The sequence below is a fragment of the Mycteria americana genome, chromosome 15, assembly GCF_035582795.1.
Source record: "Mycteria americana isolate JAX WOST 10 ecotype Jacksonville Zoo and Gardens chromosome 15, USCA_MyAme_1.0, whole genome shotgun sequence".
NCBI lineage: Eukaryota > Metazoa > Chordata > Aves > Ciconiiformes > Ciconiidae > Mycteria > Mycteria americana.
Window position 1 is genome coordinate 2512938 of NC_134379.1, and position 19059 is coordinate 2531996.

The following is a 19059-nucleotide window of genomic DNA, read 5'->3' on the forward strand; positions in this document are numbered from 1 at the left end:
GGCTGAATAAGCCAGCAATATTGCATATCAAAAATGTATAGGCATATTCTGTCACGTGAAAACCTTGTCTCATTGATGGTTTTTTGCACTGTAATATTGTCCTATCAAGGACTGTCTCCCAGTTGACTCTCTTGGTAGTGATGTTCGCATGAAGTGAACAGTTACAGAACTGCTGAGTTAATATACCAGCAGTTAGATTTTTGCACTGCATATTGCTACTTTAAATTTTCTGAAGTGCCAAGAATGTGAGATTGATACTATAAAATTTAAATAAGTAAAAGATTATGGCCTCTTACCTGCATGTGGCACTTAACAAACACAGAAGAAAAGTTACAGATGCTCTAACACGGTAAAAGTTCCTGCTCTGGAAAGACCGGCAGGGTGACAAAGGCTGTCTCGCTCTGCTGTCTCAGTAGCAGGGCAGAAGGCAATGCCATTGAGTTTGCGGATGCAAAGATGGAAGACGGCAAAATTATTTCCTCTGGAAAATAACCTGTTACCTTTCAGGATGGTTTCTGCTCCATGTGCTGCTACTGCACTCCCTTCGTGACTTGCTTTCCCTACCGCACAACTTCTGGGGAAGTACTTGATTAATGAATGCTTGGTAAAGTTACAATATTATTTTGCCTTACTACCTTGCGAGATCGGTTGGCTTTGCCAGTGCCCTTTGCTGGGTTCCTCAGAAACCGAGTTTAGCTTTGGAGTTGGGACCAGAAGCCCGAGGTGGAAAAGGCACTACGAGGCTGCTAATATTTGTATTGCGTATCCCCAGCTGGGAGCGGGAGGAGGAGAGGCCGCCGCAGAGCAGGGAAGAACAGAGCCGTTGCAGTTTGCACCTCCGTCCCTGCGTTTTCCTGCATATCGTTTGCTGTTGGGGCCTGCGCAGCAAGCGTTGGTCTCTCCTGACGCTCTCTGCGCTCCTTGGGGAGTTGTTTGCAGTTTTGGTTTCAGTGCTGGCTGGGGATTATGCAGGGAGGGAAAATAAACAATTATGCCACCCCTCAGTGCACACAAACACACTGCCAGGAGCCGACTGCACTGTGGGTAAAATGACTCCAAAATTGTGTGTAATGAGTAGGAAAAGATTAGAGACAGCTCTTGCTATGCTGAAAATTGACATTAGCGGAGGGGAGAAAAAAAAAGAGAGGGGGGAAAAAAAAAACCCTCTCTTTACTAGTCGGCCTAGGAGGTCTAATTCAAGCCGTAAAATAAATAAATAAATAACATAAATAAAGGCATATCACAATGGTATTGGTGGTTTCCCCAATGAGCTCTATCTGGCCGGAAGGCTATTCAGCATAATGCAAAATTAAATTATAAAAACTGGCTTGAATATTTAGATGGAGGAGCCATTTGGAAGTGGTTTATTTAGGCGAACCGGCAGTGACCCACAACGGGGAGACATCAAGCGTGAAATTTACTGGAAATTAGCACCAGGGTCTTGGACTCGGCATGAATAGTTTGATAGCATGCAAATCCCCGCGACATTAAACTGCAGCGCTGCTTGTGCTACAGGGTCACTCGCAGTTGGTTTTTCATGTTTTACTTATTATTTTTTCCTGGGACGGGTTATAAATAACAATAAAAAAAAAATTCAGCAGAATGAAAAGGCTGTTTTAAATCTCTGATTACCTGGATGTTGAATGACGGTATTGCTTGTATGTAATGGGTTTATGAGGGACATTATGTGTCTGCAGCCAATATATGCCTGGTGTTTACCTTCAGGTCCTATCTGATAATCCAGCCAAGCTGATGAGATCCGTTCCAGCTTTGGAGGTTCAGGGCACGCTGCCCGACACTATGGAAATGCAAAAAGCTGTCTGCAGCCTTTCTAGCATGCTTGATGCATCTGACTGCCAATATTTACACATACAGTGTAATGATAACAGCTTCCAGCAGATTTCATGTCTATGTGTAGTAGACGCTGATGCACACTGCGGCTGAGCAGGCAGGCAAAGGATGGGAAGGTGTGCTGCGCACACCCTCTGCCCTACTGAATAACGAACAACGCTGCTCTTCCTAGAGGACTTCTCCAGCATTTCTGTCTTGCAAGTGGCTTCTTATGCTGAGGTTTACATTAATACAGCAATTAAATTTGGCCCACAAATACAATATTTAATTTTTCCAGTCTCAACATAAGCAACTTCTTTGCAAGAACAGTTGTGCAAACAGCCTGCTCTTAAAATGTGTGTGGTGTTCTTCGCTGCACGGATGATGGTGGCAGCGACTGGGTTTTGTTTTAAACATAGTAAGAGTGTTAGTTCCAGTATTAACAGCTTACAAAGTCTGCACCCTGCCAAGGCACTAGGGCTGCACGGGCAGCTCGAGCACAGAGCAGTGGGCACCATTGAGACCTGGCACCATTTACCGCCTGCAGCAGTTGAATTTGGTGCACCATTTTCCATTGTAAGAGTGGAGAATGCAGCAAAACTGCAAATAAGAGGCAGTTGTCGCAGAATGGCAAATGTTTCACAGTTTCACACTCAAATACAATATGTATGTAGATCAGGGCAGTTGTGTGTTCTGGTGATTGGGCATGAGGACTACAGGCAGGTGTCTTGGGTTGTCTTTGTAGTGTTTTTATCACCTTCATCAACTCTACTTATATTTTACTTCTTAAAAATATCCATTCTGTAAGAGTCCCCACTTTGCTGAAGTGGTAAGGGTAGGCAAATTGAGCAGTTGAGATGGCGGGAGGGGAAAACCCTGCAGAAGAGCAGGCTGCTGTTAATGCTGGAGACAGTTCAGGAGCCCTTCCGTAGCCTGTGGACGCTGCAGTTCCCCTTGGCTCATCTCTGGAGCTCAGCAGCTTCTGTGGTCTGGAGCTGTGCGTGGCACCACGGGGACCCTGCACTGGCGGCGGTCAGATTGATCGTCTCTTCTTTATTTGGGCGAAACTTGATCTCCGTTAGTGGAATCTGTTACCTTAAAAAAAGGAGAAATCCTCTCCAACAGAGGCATTTACAGCCAGATCTGAAACTAGTGCAGCAGCAGGTCCATTGACCTCGGCGGAAGTTTTGAGCGTGCAAGAGAAGCCAGCAGTCGGTGTAAATCCATATAAAAAATATTAAGCTAAGGCTCCTGGGGCGTTCCAGGAAAATGAAGTGCTGTATTGCAGGATCCCAAAAGGAGTAACTGTGTACAGAACCGCGGAGGGATAAAGTTCACGCTTCTGGATAGCTTTGACAGTCTGATCCCGAAAGCATTGCAGGCACAGAAGTACTTCCCTGACCTTGCTGATGCCACCCGGTAAACCTGACAGAGATTTGGAGCTACGCACAGAAAGCATCAAGTTTTTCTCAATTTCTCTGCTCCTCCTCCTTCTGCCTTGTTCAAACAAGTAGCGCTTCTTTTTTCTACACTTAACCTGAGTAAAATATATACCCTTGGCAGGAGTGAAAAATGTATTGCTAATTACGCAATTATTTTATTATGTAGCACTAGTAAAAAATGTCTAGTAAAGAATTAATTCAGTTAAAATAATTTGAATCGAGCAATTATTTTCTTAACACTAGAATTAGCTGAAAGTACTTCAAGTGGTTTATTACTAGCACTACATAATAAAATAATTGTGTAATTAGTAATAAATTTGTCACCCCTTTTGAGGTCTTTTTCTTTGCTCAGGACAAAGGAAGAGGTTGGAGTTTTGTTTGGTTCTCAGTCCCCACTGTCTCTGCCAGGATTTATGTTTATTCGCAATTAGAAGAAATAAATTGTTCTTCTCTTCATCAGCATTTGACATTTCTTAAATGACACGAAACTCCTTTTCTTGGGTACTTGGGCAATGACCTTGCAAATGAACTGGAGAGATCACCTCAGTGCCTGTGGTGCTTTTAAATATATATATATATATATATATATGTGTACACACTTTATATACACTTCTCCCACTTGCTATGCTACACTCACATATGCTACACTATGTTAGTGTGTGTATCCATATGTAGGAGTGTGTGTGTGTATTTCCCAAAGAGTTAAGTGCTTAACTACGTTCATGTTAATGCTTAACATTAAACTGGGGTTCAATGGCAAGGGGACCTTGGCTGGAGTCTCTTTCTTCCCCAGAAATGATGGCTTTCTCAAGTGATTGGAAGGATTTTAGGTGAATAAAAGTGTCTCAGTCTTTTAAGACTGTTACTGAAGGCCAGCATGTGTGCCTGGTACATATATGCAACTCACTTAGTTTTTCTGCTCTATGCACCGGTATTTTAATGGCCGGAAAAAATAAGGCAAACCAGGAGGCACTAAGCAAAGAACAGAAATGATGAAGGGGATTGAAAATACTGTCCTGGGAGACAGGAGAAATGAATACCTATAGTGTGTCTAAGGAAAAAAAAACCCCACTGAAAAGCCTACTGCTATTTATAGCAAGCCCAAAGGAGTGGAGAGATTATGTAGGTGATGCAAGGAGTAGTAATATGAAATTAATGGGGAAGGGGAAGGAGGGGAAGTTTGGCTGAATACTGAGGAAAATTTCATCTATTTGGCTGTGGAAATGCCCCTAAAGAAGTAGTAGATTTATTGTTTGGGATTTCTAAATGAAAGCTTTAAAAAGCACTGGGAGAGAAACGTAGGATACAGTCCTGTGCGAACAGAGATGGACTAGATGATCCTAATAAGTATTTTTCATTTCTTGTATATTTGATTTGATACTTATATATATACTCATATGTAACAAAATATATATATTCGAGGGTGCCTGTTTCCATTATAAACTGTATCATCTCATATAAATTCTTTTGCCTTCCTTTTTTCTCTTTTATTTAAATCACCTTTGGGGCTGATAGTTTCAATGTACTGTCTTTACACAGTGGAGTTGTTCTTATTCATTTTGAGCAAAATGCCTTAAACAAATTTTAACGCAAGAAGAGAAGAACGCTATTTCACATCTGAACCCTTCCCACACACTAATTTTTATAAAGATATGCAAAAGGTCTGCTGCCGTTAGGTGTGCCATGCACGTTACGTGAATCACGATACAGGTCCATGGTAGTAAGTCTGAAACGGGGCAGCTGTGCTCGTGTTAAGTACAGAAATACCTGACCCGACTTCCAGAACTGCTGAAATACTCGTTGGCTTGGCTGGAAAGTAAGGGACGGAGTATCTCCAGGACACATGGTGTAGGACTGGCTGGGGTGAACTGAGGACCCTGCAGTTCATGTTCTGTGGATAGATGTGGTTACACTGGAAGTAACCGGACCAGATCTCTGGAGCGGAGTTCCAGTGTCTGGGAGGAGGACTGATGTGGGAACATCTCCTTTCTCGGTCTCTCTTGCCCAGGTCCAGATAACGCCAGCCAGAGCTTGCAGTATGGTAGCAGGAGGTGGTTAGAAGAGCTGAATAATTGTGTTTTTTTCCCAGTTTGACCAAGCGTGGCAGGGCCAAAGCATTGACATGCTGTGGCTTCAAGCGCCGTGTCCTTTTTCTGCAGACATGTATGACCAAGTGCTCAAGTTCGGTGCCTACATTGTGGACGGCCTGAGAGAGTATCATCAACCCGTGCTTATTTACATCCCACCGCAAGCGGAGCTGAGAGGAGGATCCTGGGCTGTGATTGACCCTACCATTAACCCTCGTCATATGGAGATGTATGCAGACCGAGAAAGCAGGTATGGCAGCTTTCTCCTCCCTCCATAACCACCTGCTTTGAGGCATAATTACCTGGCTGAGTGAGAAGCTCTCAGTTGAGAGTGTGGCAGTTTGTTACTGAAAGGGGCTGACCGCTTTCCAGTTGTAACCCGTGTCTCGGAGGAGTTTGCTGTGTAGTGATCACAGCTAGGACAATTCGGATCCTCTCCTGACTCAGACTTAGATGGGGGTAAATTCTGTAGCCGGAGAGAGCCAGCCTCTGTGAAGGTTCATTGCTAACATTCACAAAGCACAGTGAGATGTTGGTGCTTAGGCATTTTTTTAACCATTCTGATATTTCCACACACTGTTTTGCGCTTTGAAACAAGTGCCTGTGTATACAGTTTTGCAAATTAAATAAGTGTAAATAAGCGTGTACTTTAAAATACCTGAATGTTATACTATCTGTCACGGGCACTTGGGTAGCTGCACTTCTTTAATTAACTACAACTTGTGTAAGACAAGTTCTAGTTACTGGTGGTTCAGGATATAAAACTCCAGGCAAACTCTTGGAAGCAGGTTTCTTAAAATATTTTAAAGAATCTCTAAAATACAGAGATACTGAATCATTTGGAGGAAAAAGCCAGCCCTACCTGGGCTATCTGTAGCAGATAGAAGGAAGGCGTATAGAAGGACAGCATGCATATTGTGCTATCAGGGCATCCTCTCAACTCCTGCCATCTCAGCAGGGCAAAATTCCTGGGCAGCTGCTCCAGGGGGAGAAAAAGAGGCGTGTGTGGGGAGGAGTTGAGCAGACGCCCTTTCCAGGTGCCCGTCTCCCTTGCCCTTCCTACCTGAATTTTGCTCCTGATGGGATGCTTGACTCTCTCTGTTCTAAAGAAGTGAGACAGAGAGACCTGTGGTCTGTTGGCCTCGGTATTTCCTGCATCTTGAGCAAACATTGTTTAATCTTCGCCTCCTGGAATTCAGAAGTTTTTGCTGTTCTTTTCCTACTTAGAAATGTGAAGCCTGTTTGCTTCACAGTCAGACACAGTGTGAGCAGGATTTCTACAAACTACTTCCCCTACCAAGTGTTTTTTGGTGCGCATGCAGGAACAACTCCCTCCCGTACCTTTCTAGGATGCCGGCAGCGTGAGCTCACCTCTTGGAAAACTCAAGCCAGCTCCCCACCTTGCAAGACATCAGGAAGGACAGTGTGTGGTTTGCAGAGCTGTAGTTGGACTCTAGAGGTCTTCGGCTCCAGTAGCCAAGAAAGAGATTATTTTGCAAAATATGTCATCTTGTCCCTAAGTACCGTTACGCATTTGCAGTAATTCTCATCGCTGTTGCTGTTCCATAACCTTCGGCACTGACCTTCCTCCTCGTCATTACTCCCGCCCTCACAGTTAAAGACTTGAAGTGATTTTATTTACCGAGCCCAAGTTTCAAATCACGTGCTCCTCTGTCTTTGACCTGGGAAGTGGGCAGGATCTCTAATGAAAATGGCTGGTTAATTGGTTTGTTTCCTAAAGCTTACCTACCTTTTGAAAGAGCTTTCAGGTCACGGCTTAAAAGAGGCTGCCAAAGAGCATTGCTTGTACTGTATACTATTGGATAGACGTGTTTCTGTGAAGCCTGGTGTGCATGTGTGGCATTGGATGAATAATAGCTAAGATTCTTTCTTTCTTGTTCTCTCTTTCTCTTTGTTTTGTCTCCCTCCCCCCCTTCTCTTCTTTTTTTACATACTTTCTAGATAACACTGAACCATTCCATTTTGTGTTTCCCCTTGTCTGATGACCTGAAAGTGCCTTTCTTTTCTCTTTTCCCGTCACTGATCAGAGGAGGAATCCTGGAACCGGAGGGGACGGTAGAAATCAAATTCCGCAGGAAGGATCTGGTGAAGACGATGAGGCGAGTGGACCCCGTCTACATCCGCCTGGCAGAGCGGCTAGGTACGTCTGCGCGGGGGCTGGCGGAGCAGTGATCCGTTCAGCTGGTGGCTAATGAATGTGTTTATAGACCTTAAAAAGGGGCACTGAGGCATTTTATCAAATTCACGATAATTTTTATTTACTGTCATCTAACTTGGGAAGAAAACCAGATGAGACAAGCTGCATGTATGTACATGCGAGAGAGATGATATCCATATGCATTTAGCATACCTAGGGGGTGTGTAATACAGTGCCTTTTTCAACTGATTTCTTTTTTTTTTTTTTTTTTAAATTGAATGGGTCTTACTACAGATGCTTGAGTCTAGTTTCCATCTCCGCAATTGCTCATCTCACTAAAAGCTCGCGGGCCAAACCTCCAGCGGGTGTCATTTGGTGTAACTAAGAATTTGGTCAAAGACATTTTGGGCTGCTGGACTGTCACTGTGTGTCTGAGGTAGTTTGGAGTAATGATATCTGCCTGCTCTTCAGTTTCAAGAAAATAAAAAATATTCTTCACCTCCTAAGTAAAATAGGGGGCGATCTGCAGCGCTCAGTGGCTAGCACATCACTGTGCGTGTTGGATTATTACTGTGCCTTTCGCTCCAAATGATCCCAGCGCCTGGTATACACCCAACGACCCAAAATACAGAGTGTTCAGCAAAATGCACTTAATATCAGATATGTACTCTCTCAGGGGAATAGGCTCTTTAAATAGTTCTTTACTAGCTCTTACTATAAGAGTATAATCTTACAGAGCCTCTTTTTACCTCCAAAATTGACTACATTTCAGTAGTGGAAGAAGCATGCTATGTGGGTATGGTCTGAATTTATAAAGCCTTTTGGGATCCTTCAGGAGGAAAAGTGTTCTGCAAATGACTGATAAATCGTGGCTATTGCTGCAGTTACATTTTATTATTTGGCTTTTTTTTAATTTATGGCAGTGCAACAATTTATATACAAAACAACCGTTCTGATATGCCCTGGGAAGAGAATAATAATTGTAAAGGGTGTGGGGAGTGTTAAGAATCAGACTGCTTGCTGAAAACCAGGTTCTAACTGATATCTTTGATAGCATCAAAGATATTTTCTCTCTTTTTTTTAATGATAGTATTTTGACACTCTCTTTGTTTTCTCTCACTGTGCCGATTGCTTTCTGGGCAAGAAGCAGGTTAGCAGGTGTTTGAGTTTTGCAGCAGTTTTATCTGAGTTCAGATCTTGCTCATGTACGTTATGTGTTACTGCGCGCGAGAGGACAGAGATAGCCAGATGGATGGATGCGTTGTTCTGTCTGCCCGTGTCTGTTGGAATTAAAACGCAATTTTAACGTTTGTAGTTGCAGCAAGGAGATTCTTTTCACAAAACCTCACTTTTGACCTATGTTAGGCTTGACAGTGTCCCTTCAGGAGCAAACGGATAGCGTGACTACACCAAACCGTGGAGACCCAGCGCAGGGTCCCAACAAATGCTCTCCTAAGGTGCTTCACACTTCACGGTTTGAAGGCTGCAGTCGAGTTCCTTACGCAGTCAGGGCTCACAGCTGCACCTCCTGCGGGTCTTTGCACCTCCGCGTCCGAGGCAGGAGAGCTGCCTCGCCGGTGCGCGAGTCTCCAGGGGAAGGAGAAATCAGATGTGTGGTTAGAGAAGGCAGTATGCTGAGCAGTCAGCTCAGGTCCATGCAGATAAATGGCACTACGGCAGGAGCACTGTTTCCGAGAGTATTTACCTTCGCCCCACCGTAACAAGCCCTGGCTCTGCTGACGAACAAACCAGCCTACTACCTCTGCGAAGAAACGGTGTCTTCTGTGCGGCGACTGCCGGGTGAATCCTTTCCCGGGAGCAGAGTCACAGGCTGTGGACAAAGAGGGCTGCCGGACTGTTTAAATTCTGAAGCGGTGGAGGAAGGGGGAGAGCAGAGGAAGGCGAGCTTGGTGACTTTGGGGTGGCCCCTCCAGAGGGTCCGTCACCCAGACTGGGTGCGGGATGCCTGCAGAGCACCCTTGAGTCACACCGGTGGGACCTGCACCAGCATCCCCAGAGAAGAAAAGCAGGGAGGAAGAGGGGATACGGTTTTCTGCCAACAGTCTCAAAAATCCAATGCCACGCTATGTGAAGAGGCAGGAGCCTGTTCAGGGTTTTTTCTCCCCTCTTCCTCTACAGGGTAATTACTCCCAGCAAACTCCATACACTTTAATTAAAATGACTGCAACACAAGAGCAAGTCACTTACAACTGTACATACAGAGAGCTCTAAAAGCTTCAGTCACTGATAAGCATCTCACTTAGATGGCTCGTAATTGCTCCCAACATCGGGCGATCATTGCTGTTGTTTTGCCACTAATTCCGTACCGTAGCAGGAAAGCCAAGATTGCAGGACACAGTGAATTGCATAATTTTTTTTTTTTTTGCTGGTTTTCTTTCTGGCCAATTTAAAATTTGTCAAAGTCGGTCTTCTTCTGGATCACTGCCCTTTGATATTTCGCGCACTCCATTTGCCACAAACAAGCCGCAGGGCCGCAGTTCATGCTGACTCCAGCAGAAGCAGAGAAAGCTCCATTTATCTTACACTGCCTGCTGAATTCTTACTCATTAGCTGGGGGTTCACTGCCTCTCTTTAACCCCTGAATGGCTGTCATCCCTCCCTGGAGCTGCTGAATAGCGGGGAAGAGGGAGATGCTCTCAAACGTGTGCCTGTTGCAGAGGGGTGGGAGCAGGGCGACCGTGGTCTCGTTCCACAGACACCGGGGTTGGACTTGCAGTTGGGGAGTGTGCGAGCAGAGAAGGCTGGCAGATATTGAATAATTTGACATAAATCTGTTCATTATCAATTCTCCAGCACTATTGCTGAAATGTTTATTAGCCCCGTGTTTTATTAAAATGTCACTCAGAGTTGCGCTATTACAAACCAGCGAACGGTGCGGAGCAAAGGGCGAGGAGAGGAAGGATAGCCCTCGTCCTGCCCACCAGCACGTTTCCACCCTGAGTAGGTGTGCGAGGAGAACGGTGATTGCCTAGAAATGTAGGAACGATTCAGATTGCAAGTGTCAGGCTGTAGTTAAAAATCCGGAGATTCAATTTTATTTTGTTTATTTATTACAATTAGAGTAAAACGTTTAGGAGTGGAATAAGAATTAGCTTTGTCATGCAGATTCTGGGCATGTAATGTGTCAGTTGCACGGTGTAATGTATGCAAAAATTTGGTGGAATATGAAAGAAAGGAATGGTAAAATGGCTCCAGTTAGAGCGAGATTGGAGATTACATTTTCAGGTTTCTCTTATCAGGTATTTATCTCATAGTAAAAGGGAGGCATCTGTTCGTCACCTGATATACGTTGTAATAGTGTGACTATCCTCTTCAGCTGATCCTGTGGAATAGTTGGCTGTGTGCTGGCATGCATCTTTAATTTTATTTGAAATTGTATGTATGCCCATTTTGCATTTGTCTGTATACGTTGTACAGGGTGCGGGAGGGGGGAGCATACAGCTCCGCATGCGGTACAGCAGCACTTTGGGAAGCGGAGGCAGTGGTGGGTTTCTGCACAAACGCTGCTGCTGTAGACAACCTTTAACTTTCCACAGGTAACATTACCAGTCAGTCTGTGACGCTGGCTTCTGACCTGCTTCGCGCTTTATTTGGCTAAAGACTGTGCAAAACTTTTCTTACGTTTCCAAACGATGAGTGAACACTCAAGCATTGAACCCCCAACTCCACTTTAGCATAGCGGTTCCTCTCTGCAAATAAACGTGCCGGGGTGCGGTACCGGGAGTGAGCTCGCAGGTCCCTCTTGGCCCCGACCGTACCGGCTGGTGAGGACTTCGCTGCTGGTGACCTGGGGACAGCCCTGACGCAGCCGTGTTTCTTGAGTGGCTGACAACTTCCACCCTGTGACCTGTCTCGTTCCAAGCTTTAGCTTGGAAAGTTAGATTGCAGCTCTAAAGTCTAGTAATTCTTTTGGCAGGGGTGGTGTTTGTTCGGTGTTGTAATTAATCAAAATGCCGGTTGTTTTCTTGAGCAACAACTAAGAAAAATGCTGCTGTTGTGATTCCATCTCTCATGAAGTCTTGGACAAATGCAGTTAGTGCGGTTGTAACTTTGTCTTTTTAGGCGATGCTGATTTCCAGTAACTACTTCTATATGCAAGTGCTGCTGCATTTAAATTGTTGTTAATTCACGATCATGAGTCTAGAAGAGCAAGTACCGATTTCTGTCAGCTCCTTCATGACAATTGGCATCTTGAATATCCTCCCAGGAGGGCTGTAGCTGTTTCCCCCAAAACAGGAATTTTTTGGAATTACGTACGTGCCACGCTTTGCCCGTTTGCTCTGATGCCAATATGAGGCAAAGAGTTGGAAAGGACTAGGATATACAAGGATATTTCAAGCCCGTGTCATGAGCTTGCGTGACCTTCGCTGCTGTTTCATATTGCACCTTTATAACATAAATCCTACTGAATATTTAGCGAAGCAATTACAAGCAGTCTCATTTAAAGAAACAAGCAACAATCCAAAAATGCCTGTCTCTCCAGGGAGGTGGGTGGCTCTGGGTGACCTTCCTTCTCCCCGCTGGAGCGGCTCCCTCCCGCTGGGGTGGGAGATGTGCTGCCTGGGCAGCCCGGACACGGTGGCATTCTTGCTGCCTTTGCTGAATTGTTGTCTGGCAAGAGCTTTGTTAAAGGCAGAGGAAGAGAAGGTGAGATTCGGGTAGGAGGATTATTGTTGCAGGTTGGATGGGACAAATGTTGCAAATTAGATTGGGACAGTCATAACCGGGGTTAAAATCGACATTTAATTATGTCATTGGATGCAGAGTAACTGCTGTACTTCTCCAGAGTTCATTTCATAAGGACCCTTCCAGCACATGCTGCAGTGGGATTTAACTGCTTTGCTGAAAAGAATGGCCACAAGCAAGCAGATGCCAAGATAAATTGAACTTAACGTGGTTTTTTTGGTGTTACCTGGGGAAAAAAAAAATCCCCAGATTTGCCTATAGTAATTGTAACACTGGGATAATCAATCGTTATTAATGCTCCTTTGCAGTCTGGAAAGATAGCTACTACTTACGTTGTAAAAGTCATCTTTGAAAATCATAGGTGAGGGGTAATTTGCCGGGGTCAAACGTGTACGTGAGCAACTGAGGACTGGACGGAAGCACCAAAGGAAGGGTCACATCTGGTCTCTGCAGCGGCGGGTCATGGGCACGTCCCTGGCTTGTCGTTCAGAGGAGGCGGCTTGCTGCTGCGGCCGAGGGGACTCTGCGTCTTGGGCGTGCGCTCCGCAGGCTCACGCTCGCCAACCGCTCGTGCCTCCGCTGTGCCGCTGGCTGGGTGTGATGGGCTGGAGCCTGGCTTGAAGGCGTCCGCTTTGCCCAGCCCTCGGCCTGCAGAGCCTGAGAGTAAGCGGGAGGGCTGTCTCCGCAAATCAGTTAGGTCAGAGGCCTTGATGCTGGGCTTTGCCCAGGTCTTTGAGGGCATGTTTGAGGAAGAGGCGAGAAAATGGACAACTAAATGCTTGGCCACGCTGAGGCTGCGTGCTGAGAGTGAGGGAGAAAATCCCACATTTTAACAGCTTAGAAACCATAAACCATCAAATTGATTCAGAAGCTGCCTGGCTTTCTGCAATCAGAGGGAACCTACAATAACGTTTCTTGAAGTCATTTTGTCTAACCTGTTAAACTGGTCATATTTAAAAAAAGCACTTTGCTACTAAATGTTATGGGAAGCTGTGATTCATGGTCCTGCTGAGCCATTTCCGTCTGGCAGGAACTTTATTAAAGGCAGCCTGCACCCTGCCACCGCAGCAGGCTGCGGTCCCTGCCGGACACCGCGCCGTCGACGGCTCCCTCTGCCAGGCACATACATCGGAGGGATGCTCGGAGACGCCGCTTACTTCAGAGGAGATTTTTGGTTTAATGGAGCACAAATCAAAATAGTTTAGATGTTGCTTTCCCTGCCATGATGCTTTCCCTTAACTTTTGGAGAGGAGTATAAATGATATTCAGTATCAGAGCACTTTACAGGAGAGGTCTCTCCGTGGATTTATTGCGGCAGCTTTTCCATTTGTCTGCGCGGGGAGGGCAACTCCTCTGAAGCCTTCCTCCATGATCGCGGGCCGTAAAGCACGCCCGCACGTCCTTGCTGCAGCGGCCGGGAAGTGCTTGTCTGCGGGGTGCTTAAAGGGCTCATTTTGGCAACCGTCGTTTGGCATTTATTGTTCTGTGCCACCGGGGTACTGAGAGCCCATACCTGAGGTTTGGGGGCCTGTTATGGGCCGTAGGACGTGGAAGAAGGAGTTTGTAACCCCCAAAGCCAGGCTGTAGCAGCTGGATGGGGAGGCTGGTGTCACCCTGCGGAGAGACGGGCACAGGCCAGGGAGGGGACGATGGGGAAGAGAGGCAGGCACGAGCTACCAGCTTCCTCCAGGAAGTATTTGGGAACATTTTAGGTTAAATACTTCTTATGTGTGGTTTTAAACTAGTTTTTGTTGGTTTAACCTGAGTATGTTTGAGCAGAGGGTTTTAGCAAGGATAAATCCCTTGCCTGTTGTTCATGAGGAATTTTTGTACGGTGAAGGACGTTTTGGCAAAACCCTGGACATTGCTCTCTTGACCTCAGAAAAGACCCTCTAATCTTTTTGGTACCCCAATGTTATTGCTTCCCCAGGGCATTTTTTCAACTTGTTTAAGGCAGTTTTGCTACTGATTAAAAAAAAAAAAAAAAGATAAAAAAGAAAAGGCACCATAGAGCAAAGAGGGCTTGGTGCATTTACCGCTCTGGGTAGGCTTTAAAGCTGTTGAGAGCCGGATTAAGACATTTACCTGGCCTCTTCCGATCATGCCAACGGCTGGGATCGTACCAGCACTATATATAGATACAAGCGTACTTGGAGACTGCAGAGCAAACTGCAATCCAAGATAAATGTGACATTTTATGGCACTTAGAGTGCTGCCTTAGAAAGTGTCCTGTGCTGCCTGCCAAGTTAGGAAGGTCACACATGTTCTTTCTTCCTTTAAATTGTCGTCTTGTCCTACCCGCGTGCCCCACCTGCGTGCCAACACCCGCTACACTTTGTGTTTGCATTGCAGCGTGGCCATTTCAGAGTGCTGCTTCTTTTGTTTCTCTATTGATTAGTAGCCGATCCATACCTAGAGGTCTATAATGTTCCTATGATTTAAACTTTAACAGTTTCATTAACTGTCAAGTACCTTTAGAGCAAAGGAATCCCATATTTTAACTCCCCTCTCCTTGCCAGTATAAGATTTGTGGAAGGAGACTTCTTTTTCCCAGAAATAAATAAATAAAGCCCCAGCTTTCTGAAAAACCCTGAGGCCTCAAGATCTGACTAGGAAAGAAAGAAAACCATTCCAAGATATTTAATTGTACAGGGGGCTTACAGGATTGATCGAGAGCTTAGCTTTTTACAATAGTCCAGTGAATAAGAAATGCTCCTGACAAACGATCGATGATAGGATAATCACTCTTTATCCCCCCTCCTCATTGTTACCTTCTTTCTTCCAGGAGAACAGGGTTCAGAAGTCAAAAATCTTTATAGACGCTGCTTTTAAATTAAGCAGAAAATAGACATTGACATATTTGTTAATCTCACCTAAATCATTACTGGGCCTGGCTGGTTTGACTGTACACCGCGAGTGTGGCAGATAGGCCAGAATACATGAGCGTTACTGGCTTAAGTGCATGCATTGCCATTTAAAACACGGAGGTGTAGGAGCCTGTGAATTTAACATGGATAAATACATATAATTTTTTATTCTGAAGCTTGTAAGAGTAGCTTCTCTTAATTAAAACCTTCTTACTAGCATTTGAAAGGTTAGGTAACATTTATATTGGTAGGCACATAAAAACATTCCTTCCCTAGAAGGAATCATTGTATGGCTGGCCTGTGTCTTGGAAATGCGTGTCCAAACCTGTTCTGACTTGGAAGAGAAACTCTGGAAGGAAGTGCAAACATAGGCAGTGCAAAGTAGCAAAGAAGAGGGCCTGCGTGCAGAGGGCCCCTGGGTGGGGCTGAGCCAAAGCCCCGGTGTCACGGTGCTGCGCCTGAGCCGCTGCGGTGCTGCACCCACCGGTGAGAGCCCCTGGGGCCCTCGGCCTGTTGGTCCCTCAGCCCTGGATCATCCTGTCTGCGGGAGGTCGGCCGTGGATGCTCAGGGAAAGGGTAGAAGCATCGTGCAAATGCAGTCTGATGCTTTCCCAGGATGTCCTCGCAGCTTCCAGCAGTCCTGTGGTTTCGAGGCTTCCTGAGAACAGATTTCTATCTGCGTCTTTGCGCTTAGAAGCCTGTGATGGACTTCCCTTGCATGAACTTATCTGATCACTTTCTGTGAGCCCATTTGTACTTTTGGTACTCAGGACCTCAGTCAGTCGATTTTGATTTTGGTTTTGCATTTCATTTTGCACTGTGTGAAAGTGTTCCCTGTTGTTGGGGTTTTCACAAAGCTTCTGCCCGCTAATTTCATCTGGTTTGGTTGGGAGGGACTTGGATTGCTCTGGCTTCCTGCTGCGATTCCAGAGCCTGCTGTTGTCAGACGGGACGGTGGCCGGGGAGCTGCTGAGGACCCCCATTGCTCAGCTGTCCTCCTGCCTCTCCCCAGCCGTTGCCTTCCACCGCACCCTGCCTGGAAGCATGGCAGTTTAACAATAGGTGTTGATGTAATGGTAGATGTTGCATTTAATCCCGTTGACATTCCTTCGTGAACGATAAACATTAAAACCAAAAAAACCTCGGTGGTGTTCACACACCGCAAAATGCAGTCACGATACTCAGGCTACAAGATAACAAGGAAAGAACCATTATCCTCCGGCTGAATCACTTTGTGCCAGCTTTTGTGCCAGGTTCTTCCGTTGACTTCTTGCGCTACTGGGTAGGACACTTCTTTGTTTTCAGTCTCAGCTCCCCTCTGTACACTGAAGACGCAATCGTGCTTGCATGTCTCCCAGGCGCATGGGCGGTTATATTAACATTTGAATGGAAGGTGCTGTAGGATAGTTGAATGTTACAGCCCACCAGTGCTTGGAGCAAGACTCGTCCATGACCCGGCTTCAGATTGCCAGCGACCTCGGCTTTAAAACGGGAGGTGGGATGGGAGGCAGCTGTCTCTGAGGCCGTGAACTTGCAACCAGAGCTTCTGGTGTGGGTGGGAGGTTAAAAAATGGCACAATTCAGCAGAGTATCCAGTACCGTGTAATTTGGCTCAGATCGCAATCTTTGCTTAAATTGAACTAAGATTGGCTCTAAATACTCTGCCTCTGCACAAGGACCTCTCGCACGTGTGTTGGTGAGGCACTGTAGGAGAAGCATCAACCTGCTTCTGGGCCAACTTTGACCTGGTGTAAATGACTGTAGGTTCAGCAGAGAATTGCGCTTATGGTTACGCGCCCTGTGGCCTCTAACAGGGAGAAGAGGGGATTTACATTCTTGGTTTGATAAAGGGGCGGCTGCGGGAAGGAGCACCTCGTTCTGCTGCGGGAAGCGGCAGGAGCTGCGACGTGCCTCCACGGCACGATGTGTTTCCCCTTGCCTGGCTTAGTCTGGGTCAGGCAATTCCAAAATTAATCAGAAACCGTTTAATGCGTGTTTTTGTTTTAATCAAAGTTAATTTTATCTGAGCTGAATGTTACAAAATAAATTAAAAATTATGAACTCCACAGGACATTATCTTCTTGACGCAGTTTTATTCTTGTCCGTCATGGTAGTCCGTGGTTGAGTGTGGTAGACTAGTGTGTGCCGATCACTGCTAAACTGAATGTGAGCGGTTTTGGCGTCTCTAACTTAACTTGTGTGTTTTCCTTAATGAGGCAGTGGCTCTAACAGCTACTGGCAGGAACCAGCCTGCAGGAAAACTTGAAATTGTGTAGGTGGTTTTACACTTTCCATGTTTCTTGCTAAATGAACTGCGTGTTGGGACATTATTCTTTTTTAGGAGTAAGCCCAGTAAATGTCACTTAATTGATGGCTCAGCTCATTGGCATTTAAATGGAATAGAGTTTCCATGGTGAAAACTCTTTCGAAGCTCTTGCCTGAGTATTGGTGGCAGGAAGTCTGAGCTGGAATGCTTACATTTGACTCAAGACTCTGCTTGGCATTGCTGGGAGCTGATGGTCTGGTGTTTGTCCTGGCCAAGTGCAGTCTGGGTTTCGCCTGTACGCAGGAACAGAAGAAACCTCCATTCTCCCTCTGGACTGTCCAGAGCTGCTTGCCTTTCCTCCGTGCAGCAGTTCTTTGTACACCCCTCTGCTTTGCCCTGTCAAAGGTCTCTGATGTGGCTGTGCCTGCTTGCAGGTACCCCTGAGCTGAGCCCTGCTGACCGAAAAGAGCTGGAGACCAAGCTCAAGGAGCGGGAGGAATTCCTGATTCCCATTTACCACCAGGTAGCCATGCAGTTTGCTGACTTGCACGACACGCCTGGCCGGATGCAGGAGAAAGGTGCCATAACTGTGAGTATCGTGGAGCTTTCCTTGGGGACGTAGTTGGAGGGCTTGACACGCGTGGGAAGTGGTAACCCTCCGTGAGGCAAGCTGCTGCTGGAGGCAGCAGGATCAGAGGAACTTGGCATCCTGCGGGGCTGCAAATAAACCTCTGCCCCGATCACTCTTGCCGCAGGAGCAAACCTTCTCCACCTGCGAGCTGTTTTCTGGCCCCGGAACACAAGCACATCATGTTTTCTAGCACCCTTACCTGATCCGCATCCATTTGAGATCCCACATTTTCTGGGCTTTGCCGGTTGCTCGTTAGCGACCAGATCAAAAACGCCACGGAGCACATCGCAGTCTGCCCTGGCAGGAGGGGAAGGCAGGGAAAGTGGTGAGCCCTGTACCCGTGGGGACCCTCGCTGATGGGAAGGGCTGTAATGGCATAGCTGAAGGCCAGCTGTCATGTCAGGGTTTGAACCCTGGCCGATGAGATTTTCCTAGTTCCCTCTCCCCTTGGGTGTGCTTGGGCTGTGCTGCTCATCGGGGGAGCTGTGTCTCTTTTTGCAGAAGGGAGCAGACTTCTGTGAGACAAAGGAGCTGGATGTAGCTTCTGGTGACTGAATGGTATGACAGGGTGGACGTCTTCAAAGCTCAGACGTGGCAGTCTTTGTATTTGTCTTGTGCAAGCGGTATAACTAAATATATAATGGGTGCAAGCCTTTTTTTGCCATTGGGAATAAGGCATATATATTTCTCCACCTAAATGTCCCTCACTCATTTCTCCTTCTCCACTTATGTCTTGGGCAGGACATTCTAGACTGGAAGACTTCCCGTACCTTTTTCTACTGGAGACTGAGACGTCTTCTTCTAGAAGATGTGGTAAAAAAGAAGATCCATGATGCCAATCCTGAGCTGACTGACGGGCAGATCCAGGCTATGCTGAGACGCTGGTTTGTGGAAGTTGAAGGGACAGTGAAGGTAAATGAAAAAGCAGTTTCACCCAGGCAGTAGTCTTTCCTGGGCTTAAGTTCAGTGAAGTTCTCCCAGGTGGAGTTTGATCTCTGGTTTTTAATTGTAATGTCCACAAACATTTTAGGTGATGAAAGAGAACTTCTGGGTAATGTTCCAGGTCATGAG

The 19059-nt window shown here is 46.1% G+C and overlaps 1 protein-coding gene across 6 annotated transcripts in view; it reads left to right on the top strand.

Annotated features, from left to right (window-relative positions):
- Positions 1 to 19059, top strand: part of ACACA (acetyl-CoA carboxylase alpha) — a 154630-nt gene that overhangs the window by 126932 nt on the left and 8639 nt on the right. For all 6 annotated transcript variants that reach the window (XM_075518341.1, XM_075518340.1, XM_075518343.1 and 3 more), the window contains 4 exons: positions 5432 to 5609; positions 7408 to 7520; positions 17792 to 17946; positions 18730 to 18900. In XM_075518341.1, coding sequence (XP_075374456.1) covers positions 5432 to 5609; positions 7408 to 7520; positions 17792 to 17946; positions 18730 to 18900 — 617 coding nt within the window. The remainder of the gene's footprint in view (positions 1 to 5431; positions 5610 to 7407; positions 7521 to 17791; positions 17947 to 18729; positions 18901 to 19059) is intronic.